This window comes from Nicotiana sylvestris, chromosome 7 (genome assembly GCF_000393655.2).
Source record: "Nicotiana sylvestris chromosome 7, ASM39365v2, whole genome shotgun sequence".
In the NCBI taxonomy this organism is placed as follows: Eukaryota; Viridiplantae; Streptophyta; class Magnoliopsida; order Solanales; family Solanaceae; genus Nicotiana; species Nicotiana sylvestris.
The window spans coordinates 49768588-49789758 of NC_091063.1; the positions used below are offsets into that span (position 1 = coordinate 49768588).

The 21171-nt window shown below is 36.7% G+C and overlaps 2 protein-coding genes across 2 annotated transcripts; one reads left to right on the forward strand and one right to left on the reverse strand.

The window, feature by feature from the left end:
• The first annotated feature begins 7627 nt into the window (after window positions 1-7627).
• On the forward strand, window positions 7628-14103 carry LOC104227722 (protein MEI2-like 2). The gene is made up of 13 exons (XM_009780025.2): window positions 7628-7997; window positions 9392-9445; window positions 9545-9673; window positions 9755-10221; window positions 10446-10604; window positions 10690-10806; window positions 10912-11063; window positions 11476-11567; window positions 11648-12581; window positions 12669-12753; window positions 12841-12909; window positions 13149-13328; window positions 13500-14103. Exons 2-13 carry the CDS (start codon window positions 9403-9405, stop codon window positions 13611-13613), a joined length of 2541 nt encoding a protein of 846 aa, XP_009778327.1. The 5' UTR covers window positions 7628-7997; window positions 9392-9402; the 3' UTR covers window positions 13614-14103.
• Window positions 14104-14972: 869 nt separating this feature from the next.
• LOC104227721 (ribose-phosphate pyrophosphokinase 4) lies at window positions 14973-18754 on the reverse strand. Its single transcript, XM_009780024.2, has 7 exons — window positions 18475-18754; window positions 17156-17471; window positions 16853-16948; window positions 16662-16730; window positions 16456-16584; window positions 15410-15509; window positions 14973-15311 (listed from the first exon to the last, which is right to left on the reverse strand). Exons 1-7 carry the CDS (start codon window positions 18594-18596, stop codon window positions 15181-15183), a joined length of 963 nt encoding a protein of 320 aa, XP_009778326.1. The 5' UTR covers window positions 18597-18754; the 3' UTR covers window positions 14973-15180.
• Window positions 18755-21171: the final 2417 nt, after the last annotated feature.

Sequence of the window (21171 nt, forward strand, 5' to 3'; positions counted from 1 at the left end):
GCTTTACTAGTGACGCGAGCCACACTAAGGTAATATTTATCTCTTCAAGGCTTATAGTGCATGTCTTGTGGTACTCATATCTGGCTACACTATTTTAGAGTGCATCATCTAGGTGTCTCATAAAGAGATCTATTAGCATATTTGCAATATCCTTCGAAAATATCAACTGACGCAATCAATTCATCCATTATATCTTCTTATACTACTTTTGTTAACCCCCATAGGGCATATCTGGAAGGGGTGCGACCAATTGTATATACTTTTGTTACTTATATAACTCAAAAAGCTTAAGTTCCTCTTCCTGAATTATAAACATTGTTAACCTTCAATAACTGGGCGCCTCGTACTTTTCTTCATCTTACTTCTTTTACTTGTTGACACTTGTATTTACCTTCTAAATCTCTCATTGTCTTTCACCATTAAGGTGGATATGTATTCTTGCCTCAAGATCCTTACCAAGAGGCTTACACCTTTTAGTACGCATATGATCTGTTGGAGACCTCACATTTACTTATCATAAATATGATGCAAAGTCGAGTTCCTCTGACTCAACTCTCCCATAACTATATATCATACCACCTGTCTTTCTGGATGTAGGCATCATCGTATTATGAATAAGGTAGAGTTTAGGAAATTGAGTTCTTACAACTGAGCTCTACCACACGATCTAGAGTAAGAAGAAAGAGTGACAGTCCTAAATGCCCTGTAGCCTCCTGCTTATAAGTGTGGTGCACGACACACCCATAAACAAGACTCTACTAGACACGGCTTGTAGACTCCCTAGGACAGAACTGCTCTGATACCACTTTTGTCACGACCCAAACTGATGGGCCGCGACGAGCACCCGGTACCTTACTCAACCGAGTACCAACGTAACATATCTTTCTTATTACATCATTATATACACATGACATACGGGCCTAATAGGCCAACACGGTCCTTTATAAACTCAAAATATAGGCCGACCAGGCCGTACAATCTTTTATATACACAACATATGTCTACAAGCCTCTAAGAGTACATAAATGTCATAAAGGTCGGGATAGAGTCCCGCCATACCAAACAATACACGTCTAAATCATACTAACCAAATAAGCAACTCCGAAGCAAATGGAGCGCACCAACATCTTCTGCTGAGCTGATAGCCTACTTGGAGGGCTCTCGACCTGTCTATCGGGACCTGCGGGCATGAAACTCAGCGTCTCCAGGCAAAAGGGACGTCAGTACGAATAATGTACCGAGTATGTAAGGCACATAAATAAATACATAAGAGACATGGAAGACATATAGAGTACATGACTCAACCTGATAGTCTGAATAACTTTGTAAATCATAAATTACTTTTAGCGTCATGCATATGCGTATAAATGTCATGTCGTGCATAGGTACATGTTTCATAACATCATCAGCCTTTAAGGGCATCCCATCATATCATATCGGCCACTATGGGCAAAATCATCATTGTATTCCAGCTGATCAGGTGGTGGTGCGTATATAACGCCATAATCTTTCCCATATCCCATATACATATATATACATACATATATACGCGTATATAATGCCGTTTGAATCATATTTAGATATATACGCGTATATAACGCCGTTTGAATCATATTTCAGCTACTGTGGGCAACATCATCATCATATACCAGCTGATTAGGTGGTTGTGCGTATATAACGCCGTAACATTTTCCCATATCCCATATATATATATATATATATTTACATATATATACGTATATAACGTCATCTGGTCATGAGTCAATGCACATGTATGAAATGCATGAAAAATACGTAATAAAATCTTTCGGAGCTTCGTAAGACCATTTTGCCTTTGAGTAATATCATAAAGTAAACTCTTTTCAACTTTCGTATTTTTTCTTCTGAGACCCATGAACAGATGATAAAATATTATTACACACGGAAATTCAAGAACATAGATATCTCTAATACTTCTATGAATAGAGTCATTCATGGAATTTGTGCATTTGCACGTTTCGTTCGTATCGTATGGATCATGCCAAAAGAAAGAAGGGATATCCTTAACATACCTGAATCGATTCTCTTTTGCGAAAATACGTAACGGAGGACTGAAGTAAGGAAAAATCCATATGATATTCTTGAGAAAGATTATACCGGGCTTTCTTTGAAAAATCCATATGATATTATGGAAAATCTTGATATTGAAGCTATTCCACGAGCTGTACTCATTTCATAAAGTCATGATCGGTTACTTCCTATTTTGAGTTTCAAAACCATATCCATGAATAGCAATGTAGTCCCAAAGCTGTATATCTGATGTAACTTTAAAATGAAATCATTTCCATAAACTTTCTTCTCAGTGCAAGATTGTCGTTGCATGGTAGGCAAGGGTAAAGACTAAAGAGAATAAAAAGGAAAAGCTATATAGAGAGAATATATCATCAAGAACCAGACTGCAAGCTCGTCATGACTTGGAATTAGGTTGCCACCTATCATATATAAATATGAGTCACTTTTCTCAAACAGTGGCCTTCTGCCATGTTTTGTTGGGGGATTTAATCTTATCCACATATTAGTTAATCGGGTAATGTCCCGTTACCGGGTAATTAACTAATTACTCGAAAAATTGAGAATTATTCGCACTTACTTAAAATATTACTCACTTTTCACATACCTTATATACCTTTCTATTATGGTCATGTGGTACCTTGTATAGTACTAGTCCATAAATACCGAGTATTTTAGCTTGAGCCGTATTTTATCCCAAAATACCAAATTTCAACGAAATTCATTTTCTTCGACTTACTTCCCCTCTCACCTTCGCGAATTTATTCATCACTTACAATCCTTATAATCTCCAAATAATCTTTTCCTTGGACTGATATCAATTACCTTACTACAAATTCAACGTAAAATACTGCAGGGTGCGACATCGTCGTAACTTATTACTGCGAAGCGTAACATCACCGTAATATAATACTGTTGGGTACAACACTGTCATAACTTAATACTGCCGAGCGTAATATAGACGTAATATTGCGGGGCGTAACAACAGCATCAGAGGACCAGGTCCACTTAAGCGATTTTTCAAGGTCACTCTTTACCTTCCCTAGTTCTTCCTAAAGCTATTTATTTTTCTTAAGCTCAGCACATAAGCTAGACTTTACCATATTCAATTCTTTTTCAAGCTTAATGTGTGCCTCACTTGCAACTTCCTTTCCATTTTCAGAATTTCCAGGCTTATTCATCATTTTAAGTTCCTCAATTGTTTTTTTCAAGTCTATTACCACCACTACTAGGTCATCTCTTTCTTTCCTAATGATGGCAACTCTCTCAGTCAAGGTTTCTTTTTCTTTACTTGCATACTCAATGGTTTCTTTTAAGTCCACCACAACAACCATTAGATCATCTCTTTCATGCTCTATAATAGTAATTTTCTCTTCTAAGGCATTCTTATCCCTTTTTAGGTTCTCTATTGTTTCTTTCAAATCGACTACAACGACTACTAAGTCATCTATGGTTTGTTCAGTTTCCCCTAGTTCCTTAGTTAATGCACCTTTATCATTAATGAGACTATGGTATGCATCAATTAGCACATTTGCTAATGACATGAGTTTTAGGAGAGTAAAATTTCAGATTTCTCTTAACATCCAGAAAGTTTACCTCATCACTGTCGTCATCTTCATCGTCATCAGATTGAGCCATTAGAGCAAAGATTGAATCATACTCAGTTGTTTCATTTTCCACTGCCATTAGAACAATATTGTCAGCATCATTCTTCCTCTTGAAGCGTTTGTCAGGAACCTGGTTCCTCTTGGCTACTTTGTCAAAGTTGTTATTGTACTGATCTTGCTTTAGGATAGGGAAATCCTTGATAAAGTGTCCTGACTTGCCACATTTGACAGAGGTCATAATTTCTTGTCTTACTAGAATTTCCCCTTTTTGGAATGCCTCAATTCCTGTGAACCATCTTCTGAAAAACTTTTTATCAAGTAGGCCATGTCCCCATCTTCACCACTTGAGTCATTGCTGTCCGTCTTGAGGACCAGGTTCTTTTCCCTCTTGGACTTTCTTCTTTCATTCTCCTTCTTCTTCTTTATTTCATAAGTTTTCATGTTTCCAACAAGTTCATCCACGGTCAGTGTCCGCAAGTCCTTAGCCTCTATGATGGCGTTAACTTTGCTTTCCCAAGAACTCGGCAGTACATTAATAATTTTTCTGACAAGCTTGTTTCTTGGAATACTTTCATCAAGAGAGTGGAGCTCATTGATGATGGAGGTGAATCGAGTATGCATATCTTGGATGGATTCATCATCTTTCATTCTGAAAAGCTCTATTTCTCCTGTACAGATTCGACCCTATGAACAACTTCCTGTGATATATCGAGTTCGATTCTGCTTAGTGCTCGATTCTGATTTTGGAATTGCGCTATCACAGCCTGCTAAGTTTGTAACATGTCAAATATCATTCGAAGGCTAATCCCGCCTTCTTCACCACTCTATGCATTCTGATCTGTTGCTCAGGCGTCTCTACGGATACTATTTTCAGGGTCGGCGCCTAAATCTCCATGAATGGCAACTCGAGAACTGACATCGACTGGATCTACGGCCTGTGGTACATCGAGATTAATCGGAGGTACTCCGTTTCCCAAGACGACCATGTGCTCGTTCTCGCCATAAGACCAAGGCCGGTATTTGTGTGAGGGGTACTGCTTGAGAGTTCGACATGTTGATTCCTGAAATGGAAAACACTTACGAGAACAAGCGTAAAAGCAATGTGTGTTATAAAAGTTAATACTAATATATAACTATTATTCTTAGCCCCACGGTGGGCGTCAAACTGTTTACCCTAAAATTTGGATAATAATTAAACTTATAATGTAGTTTTAAGGATATGTGATTTCACCTAATACCAATCGATAAACGTAAATATAAATAATGGAAATTGATAATAATATAAAGTAAACCAATGTTTTGGCGGAGCCCTCGAGCTTGAATACCCTCGATCTAGTTATGCAAGAGCAGTTAAAACGCAACAAACTGATAAGCAAGAAAATGTAAAAGAGAGAATATTATATTTCTTTGATCTGAGTGAATATAAGATGTCTACAAATGATGAGGACTCCTCTTTATATAGTAGATGAATCCTAATTATGGTATAACTCTAATTACATAAGTAAATCCCATGATTAGCCTAAACAACCGCCCTTGATCTGATTTGTTCCGGAATTTTCGCGCCGTGATTCTCGACCGGTTACGGATATCTCGCCTTTCCGTTATTGCGCTTCACTCGAAGTCTATCATATATGGTCTTGATCGTTGTTGGCCTCGATCTCGACGAGCACCTCGATTCTCGAGCTTGATACTTTATCTTTGTGTTATGACCTGTTCCATTACGAGACCAACCCTCAACGTGATTTCCTGGTCTCAATTAAATGGCAAAATCGGGCAAGCCCTATTTTAACCGTATACACTCGTGTTCTCTGCATTTATAATTCCGCAATAGTAGTATAAGGAATACATAAAAGAACTAGGTCCTTCTATAATCTATGCACGCGAAAATTGGACACCTTACAAATCACCTCTTCTTGTGTGGCATTGAAGTATAAAACATCACTCAAACTCCTTGTTCTTGCACATATTTATTTGACCCGAGACACGTACACTAAACTAGTAGTATAACAAATAGTGCGAATAAAGTGATAATTCATCAATGAAACTGTCACCCCTTAAAACATAAAAAGGGATTTTAGAGACTCACAGTTTATTTTCAAAACCGATACTCCATAAATAAATTATACTCTTGCGATCGAAAATAAGCGGCAGTTATCCTTCACGTAATAAAAATATCCAACTTCTGCCAAACTCTTTTCTTCTAATCATATCGGCCCTCCCCTCGCCGAAAAGATATTATTTTAAAAAAAAAGCAAGTGGCCATTGAGTAAACCAATTATAATTGATATGAGAGTCTATATTCCCTCAATTATTTTACCCAAAAACAGATTCTAATGAATCTCGGCCCTCTTTATCCTGCGGGTCAGACCTCAAGTCTCCCATTGGTTCAACAAAACCATCTTAGTTTGGTGAGAAGATTGCTCTTTTTTTGTTGGTTGAAATAAAACTGAAAATTTGAAGAAAGTGAGAAGATTGATCTATTAGGAAAATGAAAAAAGTGAAAAAAGAAAGAAAAGGTGAAATTACTTTCCTTCTCAACCCCGTCTCATCAAACCTTTCCAATAATTATGCTCACATACCAACCAGCGGCAACCGGGTAATTTCATACTGAAGTCGAGGGCATTCTTATCCTTTAATAGCCTCGCGGCTGCTCCTTATCTCCACCTCCATTGTGTCAACGGACGCCAATCCAAATTCAAATATAGCAGAATGTTCCAAGCGAGACTATCATATTCTATAGGATTTAAGAAGAAATATATTGATACTTTAATAATTTTTAAATTATTTACAATATCTTTTAAGTTAAATTATTTTTCTTCCACCAATATACATAATTTAAACTCTTCTATTTATACATACTTTATTATTATTTTATGTTCTGTCTCATTACTTTATTCATATGAAGCATTCGTTATTTGGCTTAACCATTATCGGGACGAGGTAGAAGTTCAATTCCTATCGTGACATAAGTTTCTTGTTCTGCTATATCAATATTTTATGCGTCTGAACATGTAGTAACTGATGGTTTTCGGTTTGGCCGATTTTCATAAAATTTATACTATATTAATTTTTCGATTACTTTATGTTATATAATAAAAGTTAGATTTTTTAAAACCGTCCCAATCATCTTATTTTTTCTTTGGTATCAGTACAATTCAATTAATTTTTCTGTATTTTTTAAAATTCATATAGGGGTTGCTAGTTGAAGTTAGAATACGATAAATAATACGTACTTGCATATGATTTTGGAAACACTCTCTAGACATTTTTATTATTTTAAAAGTGATGAATCAAAGTAACCTGAAAGATATTTAGAATAGAGATTCATCCCATTACAAGAAAAGACAAGAGTTATATAAATCATACGAGTGAAAAAATACTAATTAAGCTTGGACTCAAGAATATAGTTTATTAAATGATTAGTATCTAACAAGAGAAATTTAAATCATACGAGAAGAAATATATCCACTACCTTGTGGATTGCGCCCAAAATATATCCAATACCTTGTGGGTTGCTACCGAAGATCGCCACAATACCTAGTGGCTTGCTATTCTAGATGTTGAAACTAATTTAGTTTTAATATGAATAGTAGAATAGGTTTGAAAGTTGAAAATTTGGGAATTAATTACTTGGTACCATTTTCATAATTTCAAGGCCCAAAATAACTTAATGCTTTGCTCGTTTCAAACTTAGTATATAAAATATTTTTCTTATACATAAATTTATTTCGTACGATTCAGTATTTTTTGATTTATTTTATAAAACAAAAAATTTACCCTGTTATCCGATACGATACAAGTCGACAGATTTAATTGATTTTTAAAGATCTATTAACACCCTGTTAATGACCTTATAAATATTTAAAACCCCGTCCTCATCTATAGTTTTCTAGGAAAAATAAAAAGAAACAAATTATTACGATTGTAAAATATTCTTTTTTATATGAGTTCTTTCCCTCCAATCATGCTCCACTTTCTCTCCCTCTCTCTTTCTCCCCACCGTGTGTGTGGGTGTGTGTTGTGTTTTGGACCCTATTTGGTTTTGTGTTGGTGGGGTTTATTCTCTCTCTTCTAGGAGTTGTCTGTATTCATAATAATAATGTAATTCGCAAGTGTCCCGGCGGGAGAGAAGGAAGTGAAAGAGTAGAAGAAAGCTCTTCCTCTGCTTCTACGAAACTTATTTTATTTTGTTTTCCCTCTTCTTTTCTGCCATAAACTCTCTCTCTCTCTCTCTCTCTCTCTCTCTCTCCTTTCTCATTCTCTCTGTCTCTCTCTCTTTCTAGTGTCTTTTTGGCAGTTTGTGATCTTCCCAAAAAATTTCAGCTTTTCATCCTCTATGAGGTACTTCACCTGTCTCTTTACCCAATTTTTTTGGGGTTTATGTCTTTGGTATCTTAAAAATTTTAGTGGCTATTCAAGTTTTTGTTGAATTGCGTGCTTTTGCATATGGGTTTGTTATTTTCTTTGCTCTTAGTGCTAAAGTTGTGATCTTTTTGTGATTTTTCTTTGGTTTTTAATGCTAAAGTTGTGATCTTTTTGGATTTTGGTTGGTTTTATTTTACATGGGGGGAGTAATGATGGTGATGCCAATTGTTTTTCCTCTTTAGTTTTCTTGAAAATTTTAGTGGGTGTTCAAATTTCTTGCTGAATATCACCTGCTTGGCTTTTGGCTTTGTAATTTTGTTTGGTTCTTAGTGATAAAGTTGTGATCTTTTTGGGTTTTAATGTCAGTTGTTTGTTCTTTTAGTTCTCCTTAAAAAAATAGTTAGTGTTCAAGTTCTTGCTGAATATCATCTGCTTGGCATTTAACTTTGTGATTTCTTTGGTCATAGTGATAAAGTTGTGATATTTTTGGGTTTTAATCTCAATTGTTTGTTCTTTTTGTTTTCTTTAAAAATTAGCAAGTGTCAAGTTCTTGCTGAATATCATCTGCTGGGCATGTGACACTTTGATTTTTATTGGTCTTTGTGATAAAGTTGTGATCTTTTTAGGTAATGATTGTGATGTCAATTGCTTGTTTCTTTAGGTTTTCTAGGGTTGACCATATGGAATCTTTTTTCCCTTTTGTCTGGAATTGTTTCAATTCTGTTGCGGGTTCCTCAAAGCATTGAGCTTTTCTGTTAAAAATTTAGTGTTAGCCGGGGTTCTTTATCCTTGTTCTTTTTGTTTTATAATTTTTTTTTGATGAAAAATTGAGCATGATGACGGATGATTCATCATATGGAAATTCTGATTGTGGTCATGTGTTAATTTGATGTTGTCACATTTTGTGGCCCTTGGAGCTAAATGGAAGGTCAAAAATTTGTCGTCCATGATTGTTTATGTCTCAACTTTTTTCTTTAAAAGGCTTGCTTTTGTTCACAAAATAAAATGGTGTATACAATGTGCTTTTATTGGAAATCTTGCTCATATGATGCTTGTTACTCCTTCAGTGAGAGATGTACTTCTTCATATAGTAATATTTGTTTTGTTCACTGAGTGGTCAGAGAGTCTCTAAGAGCTAGATTTCATTGAAATTCTTAAACATACTTTAAAGTTAAGTTCTGCTACTCTTATTCATTCTTTTTATTATGTGTTTACCTTGCTGAGTTGATGGAAGGAGTTCTATCCAATGTAATTTGCCTGGATTGTGATATATTTGCTGCTTGAGCTTAAAATTATTGACATTTTCACCGTCATGACTTCCCTTCGTGAAATATGCCTCTGAAGAAATCTCATTGTCTTCATATTTGCAGAAACTGATTAGATGGAGAGGCCTCTAAATAAACCCATTTTCAATGGCTCTGAAGGTAAATTTTTTTCTCTAACATATGAAAAGCATAAACCTGTTAATCTTGTTATGTTCTCAACACGTTGTATATGTTTCAATCTTTTGCATATCTAAATAGTTCCATCGGCAAAGACTTCTGGTATAGAGAGGAATGCTTGGGAAATCCCCCTTGGAACAGCTGCACATCATGCATCAACTGATGCAAGCTTGTTTTCTAGTTCACTGCCTGTTCTGCCACATGCAAAATGTATGTTCCAAGTTTCTTCTTTAAGCTTCGTATCTTCCTTCAATTGGTGAGATTCCTTTGACACCTTTGGTCAATGTGCAGTAAACTTTGCTGAATCTGAGAACTATGGTCAATCCATTGATGATAGCTCACCCAGCTTAAGCAGACTTCATTTAGAAGATGAAATGAAAGATCCACTGGAAGAGGAACTAAGTCAAGATCGCTGTTTGCTCCCTGGGGATGAAGATGAGCTACTAGCAGGCATCATGGATGATTTTGATCTTAGCGGGTTGCCAACTCAGGTGGAGGACTTGGAAGATGATTTTTTTGGCAGTGGTGGAGGACTAGAATTGGAACCTGACGCTCCTCAGGATAGCTCACTTAATGGTTTTGCAAAGTTAAGCTTGTCTGATGGTATTCTTGGAAGTAGTGTTGGACATTATATCTTCCCCAACGGTGCTGGAACTGTTGTCGGAGAACACCCATATGGAGAGCATCCTTCTAGGACATTGTTTGTTCGGAATATTAACAGCAACGTAGAGGACTCCGAGCTACAATCTCTCTTTGAGGTAATATTTTAACTAAGTGCAGTCCTTACGGTCACGTCTCTTATTGACTATTCCTTCTGTGGTCTCACTTGTTGTCGGTCAGATAGTCGCTGCTTATTCTGTTTGTTTCGGAGAAAAACTCTCTTTTGTCCAACATATTACGTGCTTGAACACTGTACCCATTAGTATATAATTTGTTTTGAGAAGTAATACTGACCTGCTATTATTTACTTTTTTCCTTGAAGCAATATGGTGATATCAGAACTTTGTATACTGCATGCAAGCATAGGGGCTTTGTGATGATATCTTACTATGATATCCGAGCTGCTCGAACTGCAATGCGCGCACTACAAAATAAGCCTCTAAGACGGAGAAAGCTAGACATTCATTTTTCAATCCCTAAGGTATGAGTAAAGATAATGTTCATTCTTAATTGGTAGACCTGCCCATATTTAAGGGCCAATGTCTAACTGTCATTCCTATGTCCAGGAAAATCCATCAGAGAAAGATATTAACCAAGGAACGCTGGTCATTTTCAACTTGGATCCTTCAGTATCCAATGAGGATCTCTGCCAAATATTTGGGGCTTATGGGGAAGTGAAAGAGGTAGCAACTTCGGCGAATTATTCTGTTTGATGTTGTTTGTGTGTATATGCCACATTCAGTCAATTTATGATTAACTTGGTTGCTCATGTTGCATGGAAAATGCAGATCAGGGAAACACCGCACAAGCGCCATCATAAATTCATTGAGTTTTACGATGTTAGAGCAGCTGAGGCTGCACTCAAGGCTTTAAATAGGAGTGACATAGCTGGTAAGCGGATAAAGCTTGAACCGAGCCGGCCTGGTGGAGCCCGTCGAAAGTATGTCCTCAATTTTCTCTTTAATGGAACCTCTTGATGAAATTTGTGAGCTAGAATTTACCCTGTATAAGGGCTAATGGACTTGCATACATGCCAAAAACAAATAAAAAGAAGAACAACACCAAGAACAAAAAGGAAAAAAAAAAGGGAAAAGAACTCTTGTTGTAGTTCAATTGGTAAAAGATGTCTGATATCCTGTGCAAACAATGATAACTGTTGATTTTGAAATCATTGTGAGAATGCTTGGATGCCTTGATGATGTCTCAGTTAGTGTAAACTAAACCTTGCGCTTCTCCTTGAAATATGGGATAATCATTGCTTTCAATCGATAGATGGCATTTGTGTGGATTAGGATGCAAGTTTTTGACTATATTTAAGAACAAAGATTGACGACTTTGCATCCAATGTGTAGCTTGATGCAGCAACTTGGTCAGGACTATGAACATGAAGAAGTTCGAACTTTTAGGCACTCAGTTGGTTCTCCAGTAGCCAGCTCTCCTCCAGGTATTTTCATTTTCATAAATGACTGGTTTTAATCATGGAGAGTTCATGTGATAAGCTAATATTTCTGCTCTATCCAACAGGTAGCTGGTCAAACTTTGGCAGTCCTGTTGAGCCCAACTCATTGCTTGGTTATAATCAATCGCCTGGTCTGAGAAATCTCAGCCCTGTGAATGGCAATCATATGCCAGGGCTGGCTTCTATTCTTCCAGGCCATTTGTCAAGTCCTAAGATCGCACCAATTGGTAAAGATCCACGACGACTTGGCCATCTGAATCAGGCAATTACTAGTCCCAAGTCAGTGCAAGGAGTGGGTTATCAGCATTCTCATTCAGTTCCTGAGCATATACCACGTTTGAACATGGGATCTATGTCGTTTGGTGAGTCTAAGTCGTCCGGGATTGGGATGCTTTCTGGTCCACAATTTCTTTGGGGAAGTCCCCCCATACAGTCGGAGCATACTGACTCGTCTGTCTGGTCAACTTCATCAATGACACATCCATTTGCATCAAATGGGCAAGGGCAAGGGCATGGCTATCCATATCCTCGTCGGCAGGGCTTGTTCCTCGGAAAACATCATGTGGGATCTGCTCCATCAGGAATTCCTCTGGATAGGCATTTAGGTCTTTTCTCTGAGTCTCCTGAAACATCATATATGCACCAAGTTGCATATGGTAGTCCAGGTTCTAGTCACAACAATGGAAGTCGTGTCATGAGTATAGGTAGCCTTGGGGCAATGAACATGGGTGTTTCTCTTGCTGGGAACTTTCCTGAAAGTGGTTCTCCTAGCCCTAGAATGACGCCACTGGCTAGGAACGGGCATTTATTTTTCGGAAATGGCTCTTACAGAGGAATAGGAATGGCTAACAGTGAAGGGCTAACAGAACGAGGTCGAAGTCGAGGAGTTGAGACTGGAAATGAGATAGACAACAAAAAACAATATCAGCTTGATTTGAAGAAGATCATGAGTGGAGAAGATAGTAGGACAACTTTAATGATTAAAAACATCCCAAACAAGTAAGAACAGTCTAATTCTGAATTAGGGAATTTTGAGTTTTTGTATGATTATTTTCTTGCTTAACCATTCGTGTTCTTCCTTTTAAGGTACACCTCAAAGATGCTACTCACAGCAATTGACGAGACTCATAAGAATACATATGATTTCCTCTACTTGCCTATTGATTTCAAGGTAGTACAGTATGTTATTATGTCTTCACATCTTCCAATAAATTTATATTGAAGGCCAGCACTTATTTCTATGGTTTTGCTGCTTCAGAACAAATGCAACGTTGGTTATGCCTTCATCAACATGGTGTCTCCTTCAAATATCATCTCCTTTTATGAGGTTTGTTCTTTTACAAATACCACATTCCTGGTGGTTGAGATTTCTGCGGAGTGTGAAGTGCATACTGTATTTATTGAAAAGAAGAAAAAAGAATACATGATGTACCAGCCTACAGTTTGTATAGTGGATGATCTATATGCATATTCATACATTGAATGTAGTACTTTTACTTACTTAAAAAAGTTTTGCATAGTTATAATTGTCTGTTTAAAATGACTTAGTGCGAGATACTTGTGCAGGTATTCAATGGGAAGAAGTGGGAAAAGTTTAACAGTGAAAAGGTTGCTTCCTTGGCTTATGCACGTATCCAAGGGAAGGCAGCCTTGGTTGCTCATTTCCAGAACTCAAGCTTAATGAATGAAGACAAGCGGTGCCGCCCAATTCTTTTCCAGTCAGAGGGCCAAGAAGCAGCTGACCAGGTAGCGTGACTGCCTGTATTGAACCTACAAATAAATAACTGTATACTGTCGAGCTAATGCTGGTTGTTGGTTAAGAGGGCAGCTAAATATAATGGTTTATCCATCTTCAATGTTGTTATCTACTCTGCCGCATGCTCATTTTAAATGGTTTTCCCGTTCGGTCTTTTTCAGGAACCGTTGCCATCCAACAATCTGAACATTTGCGTACGTCGTCCTGATGGGTCCTACTTTGGAGATTCTCTGGATAGTCCAAAGGGTGATTTAGATGACAACCCTGAGAATTAACCCTACATGAACCGGGAAAGCAGATGACTCAATGAGTTCTAACTGTGAATAGAAATAGTACATAATAACTTATTAAGCCGGAAATCGGATATAGTCTCGTGTGTGCTAGGAGTGTCTGCTTTTTGAATGAACGACACTCCAAAGCATACGGGACAAAAAATTATGATGCAGAGAGCGTTTTGTTTATACCTTGAGTGACGATAATTGATACTCCCTATTTATCTAAGGGGAGTTGACAAGGTGAAGCATTCAGGCAACGTGTAAAGTCTCTCTGCTTGTTGATATGCTTTGTTGCTAGCGGTGTAGAGAAACTTTCCGTTCTACTTCTCCAGTTGCCATGTAATTTGTGGTGGATTTGTATTACCAGTTACAATCCATGTTCAGATGGTAATGGGGCTGTTTCTAAGTGTATAGGATGGAAAACAGACCCTTCCTCTGTTTATGAATTGCACCTTTTTACTGATTCAATGAAGGCAACTTATGTGCTTGACTGTGCAGTAAAATGTATGCTTCTACTTGTTCTGTCAACCCAAGTTTTTTTCCGAGTCAATAATGCCAAACATGTTGAGATAGAGTTTTGCTGAGTTGATAGTTAGCACTTCTGTTGGGTAATTGAAGTTGAAGTTGAGCGTAAACCAGAGTAGCTCGAGCCAAACCCTCAGTTTAAATTGCTCGCTGAAAAACAAAAAGAAAATAGGACTTGGGCAAGAGGTTGGTAAAAAAGTTCTTCATTTGGGTGTGTTTGGTAGGAAGGAAAATGTTTTATATGGAAAATGTATTCCCGGAAAATGAGCGGTTTATCATTTATTTTCCCTTGTTTGGTTGGTGGGTGAAAAACCTTTTCTAGAAAAAGAAAGTACTTTTTTTTTATGTTAAAACGAAAGAATATTTTACGAAAAATATTTTCCTTTGTACCAAACACACCCTTGATCAAGAGTTGTCATTCAGAAATTATTATTAGGAGGTGAAAATAGAAAAAAGAAGTTGTATTTGGACATGAATTTTACTTGGTCAAAGTCAAATTTATGAGCGACCATTCGTTTTACTTGAAATACTCTTCAAACAAGTTTTCAATAGTTTCAGCATGATTCCAAAATTATTTCTGTATTTCTGCTCGCCTAAAATCTGCCTCTTCCGTTTGACAGAAGGAACAGATGCATGTTCCATATTACGCTGTGTTTCTTTCAATAGCAGCACCACTTTTCCATAGGGTCAATCAAAAGCTAAATCACTTGTTTTTGCAAAGAAAATATCACTGCCCTGATAGCTTCAAAAGTATTCTGCCTTACAATATTTTCGGAGAAAACTTTGAGGAGCTTGTTCCAACTCATCAATACCCTTTGGATAAGAACATGCATGTAGATAGAAAAATATTATTTGTGCAAGAAACTAAGTAGTGGCTCACTTGACAAAGTAAATATGTTATTACAATTGGGTTCAGCACATTAGAAGTTTCTCTTACCGGGGTAATGTTCCAGCTTAGCCAATTAAGACACAACCTCTCCAACAGTCAGAAAAATGATCATGTTCCGTTTCCACTACAACTGACCTATAGCAAACAAAGTTCTCAGGTTTGAAGTGCATCAGCTATTGATCCTGCCAAACTTATAACTTCAAAAGGAGCTTTATCAGCAATGGCTTTCACAGTGAGGGGACACGAATCTGTGATCCAAAAGTATGTGAATGCTTTCTCCGAGCCTGAACACAAGAAGGGTATTGGTCACAGTCAGTAAACCAGCTGGTAAATAGAGAAGGAAAGAACTAAGTGTCTGCTGGATAGGAATACAGATAGTTACCATCATCCTTGTGAATAAAACGCTCCCATGATCGCTTAGGGAACACTCCGTGAGTCACATATGCACTAACTTTCGCTGCACCATGAGCTGCCAAAACTTTCTGGTGAACCAAGTGTCAAAGAAAGAATGCGTTAGCGGTGCATCCAATTCACTTATTTAAGATATGAAGTCCAATACTTCTACCAACTCAGAATGACAAAGTGGAGGAGCTGATCCTAAAAATAGTCATCAAGGTGTTATTAGATCACAACAGGATCCTGATTATAAATATACCTGTATATACATACACGCTTGCGCGCACACACACACACACACACACTCTCTCTCTCTCTCTCTCTCTCTACTTTTTTCCCTTTTTCATGATTCCATTATTGTTTTAATATTCTGGTTGGACATGTTGGGATCTTCAAGGTCGCTGTGTCCAACTATTCATGGCAGTCATATACTCTACCCTAAACAATTATAAGCAATTAGTGCCGGAGCTGTTGAGGAAAATTGCCAATGTGACTAGTTTCAAGACATTGCAGCTAAAAATCGTAAGTTGACACATATTGGAGAAATAAATGGATGGTTTAAGTTTATGCACCGGGAAAGATATATTAACCCAAAATGAATTTGGGACTGAAAAGATGGAATGCTAAAAAACAGATGGAAAGATATATTAACCCAAAATGAATTTGGGACAGAAAAGATGGAATGCTAAACAAACAGATAACATCTACACAGAATGTGAACAAGCAAATCCATATTCCCTAGCTGAAGGAAGTCAGGTAACTAAGCACAAGAAGCAATCTGAAGATTTATTCAATCAACATAATAACACATCTCTTCAAACATCTATCTACAAATGAAAAAAAAAAAAAAAAAAAGAGGATAGGAAGAACCAGAGTTATATAAGACTGCTTAGCAACCCTAGGACTAGAGAAGTTGGACACTGGACGGACAGTAAAAATTTAAATAATCGGGTTACGTCTAGTAGATGAAATTTGAGTACCTGGGACACAAACACTTTACTAACACTTATCACATTCAAGAGGCAGAATTACCTGGCATTCAATTAAGGTACCTCCAGATTGGACCAAGTCGTCAACAATGACCACATGGCAACCGGCAGGATTACCCTCTTTTAGCCTGACTATTCTCTTATCACCCTCCCGGACTTTAGTGCAAATCACCTAGGAGAGGAAAATCTGCTAACTTCAAGCTGATATAAGGTAGCTTAGAGAAGTAAAGAAGGAAGTTATTTACTAACAGCAGGATAGTGACCCAATTGCTTGTAAAACCGCTTCCAAGCTCCATCATCAGGAAATGCTATAACTATCTGGAATATAAAAATTGAAACAGTGTGATTTTTTTGTTACTGGAAGAATAACCATTTTTGATATGCTAAGTCCTCAACTTTGAAAAATGAGGATAAACATGCTTAGCAGGAAAACAGGCTACCTTCTCAGTCTGTGGAAGTTGCTGAAGCCGTTGCTTCAACAGTGGGATTCCAGTCTCAAACAGAGGCAGAACGTGGTCTCCAAAATAAAACCTTTCCTGCAGTAAAAAAGAAAAAACATAAACGCACCACCAAAAACATCTCGAGAAATATTTGAGCTACGAACACATGAACGAGTCAAGTTGGTCTCGTCAGCATAACTTTGGAACTTCTAAAAACATGGAAAAAGGACCCAAGATATAAGTAGCCTAAGCAACCATGTGAGCACGAAGGACCTACAATTATGTGAAAGAAATCAAATTAACCTGCAATGCATGTATGTCATAGATGACTACACTGGTTGGACCACCCCTTGAGATTGGAATGTTTGATAATATTCTGGCCATAGTAAATGCAGTCGCCACATCTCCTTCCTCTTCCATCCGTTCAAAGGATCCCGTTGGAAAGAATGGAAGTACAAGTGTAAAAGATGCGACAAAAAGCCTCGGAAGAGCAAATATCACAGAAAGCTGTTCAAAGATGACTGCTGGTGAGCTGAAAGATGCCAGAAAAGCAACGTGCTGCCCACGGATATTGTGTGCATTGTTTATGAAGAGATTTGGAAAGCCATCATCAAAATTCCTGGAACATGCACAAAATATTTGTTAGTTTCCCAAAAGGAGTCAAATGCAAACTATTTTACAAGTATCAGCATCATTTCTAGGACCATTAGTAAACTAGGTATAAAGTGCCCCCGCATACAGATTGCCAATTTAAGGTATCTTTACTTGGTCTCAATAACAAAATATGCTGCAATTGGAGCCTTGAACTAACTTTATAAACAATAAACAAACTATTTTTCCCTTGTAAAAATACGTTCAAACTTCACCAATGTAAGCAAAGTATAGCTAGTCTTAATCTTGATAAAGGAGGAGAGTCAAGGTAGTTTTACGGCTAGTGTAAAAATAGACAAACTTTGATGATCCTCTAGAAATTGAGGCATAGTTGATACTTGATACATACCAGTTATCACATACAAAGATCTGTGCAAATTTATTTTTCGTTTGATCTTTGCTAATCATTCCTCGGTGAGACTTTACTAGTCATGTGTCAATGTTCCATTAGAAAATGTAATTGAAAATTGACTTTCTGTTTTCCAAATGCTATATAAAAATGTTAAAAGATAGTCTTTAGTCAAGTCCATTAGTCGTGTTTTATTCACTTACACATTTAGTACGGCAGCATCCTTCATTTAAAAAAACTGTACTCCAATTAACAGAGAAAAGCTTCAAACATAAAAAGGGGAGATTTTGGTTCAATTTACTCCCATCAAATACTTAATCTTTTCAAGAGAATTAAAATGTAATAAAGTTGAAGCGGTTAAACTTTTGGATAGGGTTTACACCGTTAAAATGTATGCATGTCATCACAAGCCATCTATCAATAACTATATTTTCCATTTGTTTGCTTCAACATGTGACAGACTTATAACAAATGAATAAATGTGTTCATTTCTAAAAAAAATTAAAGCTTTTAAATGAGGCACAATTCAACATTGGTAAAGTTGAGTGAAACAAAGATATAAAAAAGAAACCAAAAAGCAGTGGAAGATACATAGAAAAGGTTGGTTTGGGAAGGGGGTTACCTCCAGTTAATAGAGTGGAGGTGAATGCAGTCGGATTCAGAAGCAATTTTGCGAGCAAGTTCCTCCATCTCAACACAGTGGTAGAGAAGCACTTGCTTCTTCGTCAGCGCACCATTCTCCATCGTTACAGTCAAAGTATTCTCTCACTTTTGCCGCCAATTGAGAGAGAGAGAGAGAGAGAGGGAAGGCGGAGAGAGGCGCGGCCTGTCTGCTGCTTTTAAAGTAGGAGTATGTCTTTTTGCCGTGGATTTTGGTGCCCTCTTTATTTTTGCTGATATTTTATGCCTACACATTTTTTTTATTTACTTTTTTTTTTAAATAAAGCAAAGGGACTTCTTCTGCACAATTTCCACGTTCCTTCAAATCAATCAACTAGTCACAATATAATTTGTAAAGATAATTTATTCTTCGCTAGTGTTTGATCATAGATTTTCAAATTTGTTTTGAAAAATTTGATTTGGGTGAAGTTTGATTTGAAGATAAAAATGTATTTGGACATAAATTTTCAATACATGTTTCACTTTTTTTTTTAAAAAAAACATGAAATATGACTTATACCCACAAGTTCTAAAAACCATCACAAATACTCAACAATATCTTCATCAATAACATTCATTATCATTATCACAAACTATAGTCCTGAACTTAGATAAATTTGGTAAAAAATTATCATTTTTATAATGAACTACACCTTGTGGGATTATACTGGGTCGTTGTTGTTGTTGTTGTATAATGAACTACATAATACACTATCAGATGACCGAGAAGAGGAAACAATATTGTCACAAAATAATAAATGGTGAGCTCTTTTATAAAATACAAAGTTTGAGGCAAGTTTTAAAATTTTTAAAAATGTAATAGTAAAATTTTGGGCCAAAACCAGCTCTTGAGCTGGTTTGGTATTTGGGAATTTGCCAAATATGGATAAAATTTATGAACAAACATTTATTTGCCAAAAAAAATTGGGAAAAATTTGGCACAATCTATGGCCAAATGGGTCCTTAATTTAAAAGAAAAGGCAGTCCAATGCATAATGTATCCTTCATTCATATAAGATCCGGGGAAATATAGATCGTCAACCCTAATGCAATCATTAGTGACTGCTTGTACAATTCGAACCTGCCTTCATAATTTATTCTTAATTTCTTAATTAATAATCTGTTTACCCAAAAATCGAATAACAATTAAATTTATATGTGGTTTCAAGGATATGTGATATAACTTGGTACAAATTGAGAAAATAGAATACTATTGAAATTGATGATAAAAGAATAAATGCAAACCATATAAGTCGAATTGCCTTGGCCCTCGGATTCAACCGCCCTCGAACCAAAGGTGTTCCAACTGAAGTATGAACAAAGTAATAAAATAACAACATGATGAAAGCTAGAAAACAGTATATTGCTTTATGTTGCGTAGAGATGATGTCTTTTACAAATGATCAGACACCCTTTATATAGTAGGGGAGTCCTACTCTTGATACAGTTCTATATGGGGTAAGTAATCCCATGATTAGCTAACCGACCCGTCTTTGATACGTGCCGAGATTCCTACCGTGATCTGTACCCGATCGCGGATATTTCGTCCTTCTGTTATTCAGCATGGCAAATCTCTCTCTGTCTCGTCTAATCTCGATCTTGTCCGGTCCCGGGGTCGAACTTAAGGGGCGAGCTCGATTTTGACCGTATACTACTAAAACGTTATCACTTAACTAATCATAATTGAAATTGACTATATTCCTTTGACATAGATTGAGCTCTCCTTCATCTTAAAAAGAATCTAATCTTCGGTTGCCTTGATCGAGCTTTGCTTTTGTTTTTCCTGGTCTAGTCCCCTTTTTTTACTTTCTCTATGTTAGAGACAAACGGCACCATATTGGAACATAGAATTTGGTTCTTGATAAGAATATCAAACCTTTCTGTTAAAGAAAACTACTTTTTTTTCACTTAAAGAAGAAGCTTAGCAAATGATTCCTATATCTTTTTACCTCATTCTTGAAGTGTAAGACTTTTCTAGTCAGAAGCATAAAATCTTATAGGAAGATTTTGTAACCGAAAATGGGTTGGTAGGGCACCTACAATCCTGCAGGTTTCTGAATGGTGCCTATTGATGGTAACTATTTTATTTTTCTTGGACAAAAAAATACTAGTACTATTTCATTTTTGTTATTTAAAACATGTTTTCCATTGTCCCTCGTTATTTTCATAGTCTCACCTACCACTCATGAAACAAGGCCGTCCTATGCTTAAAGAGTCGCTCATCACACCTATCGCTAGAGGCGGAGGATATAAGCTTCTTAAATATGGATGTCCCATTAGAAAAAGAAAAGAAAAAAGCACTGAATGTGAATTGATCCCCTATTAGCTGGGTAAATAACTCACCATTCAACCAAATATTTTTGTAACATAGAGGCCAATATATGATATTAGATCAATTTTACAAAATATTTACGTAACATACCTAGTTTGGTAGCAGACCATGCGTCCACCTGCACCATAAATATAGCCTAAATCTGACTCTGCCTACCGCAGGATAAGAAGGTGTTAATGGTTAAAGAAGAATGGTCCGCTCTAGCCAGCTCTTTTGAAGGGAAACCTAACGCAATAGTACAAGTTATCATTATATAATTAAGATGTCACTTGTATAAAACTGAAAATCATCTTACAAAATTAAATAAACTACGACTTGTGATTCATG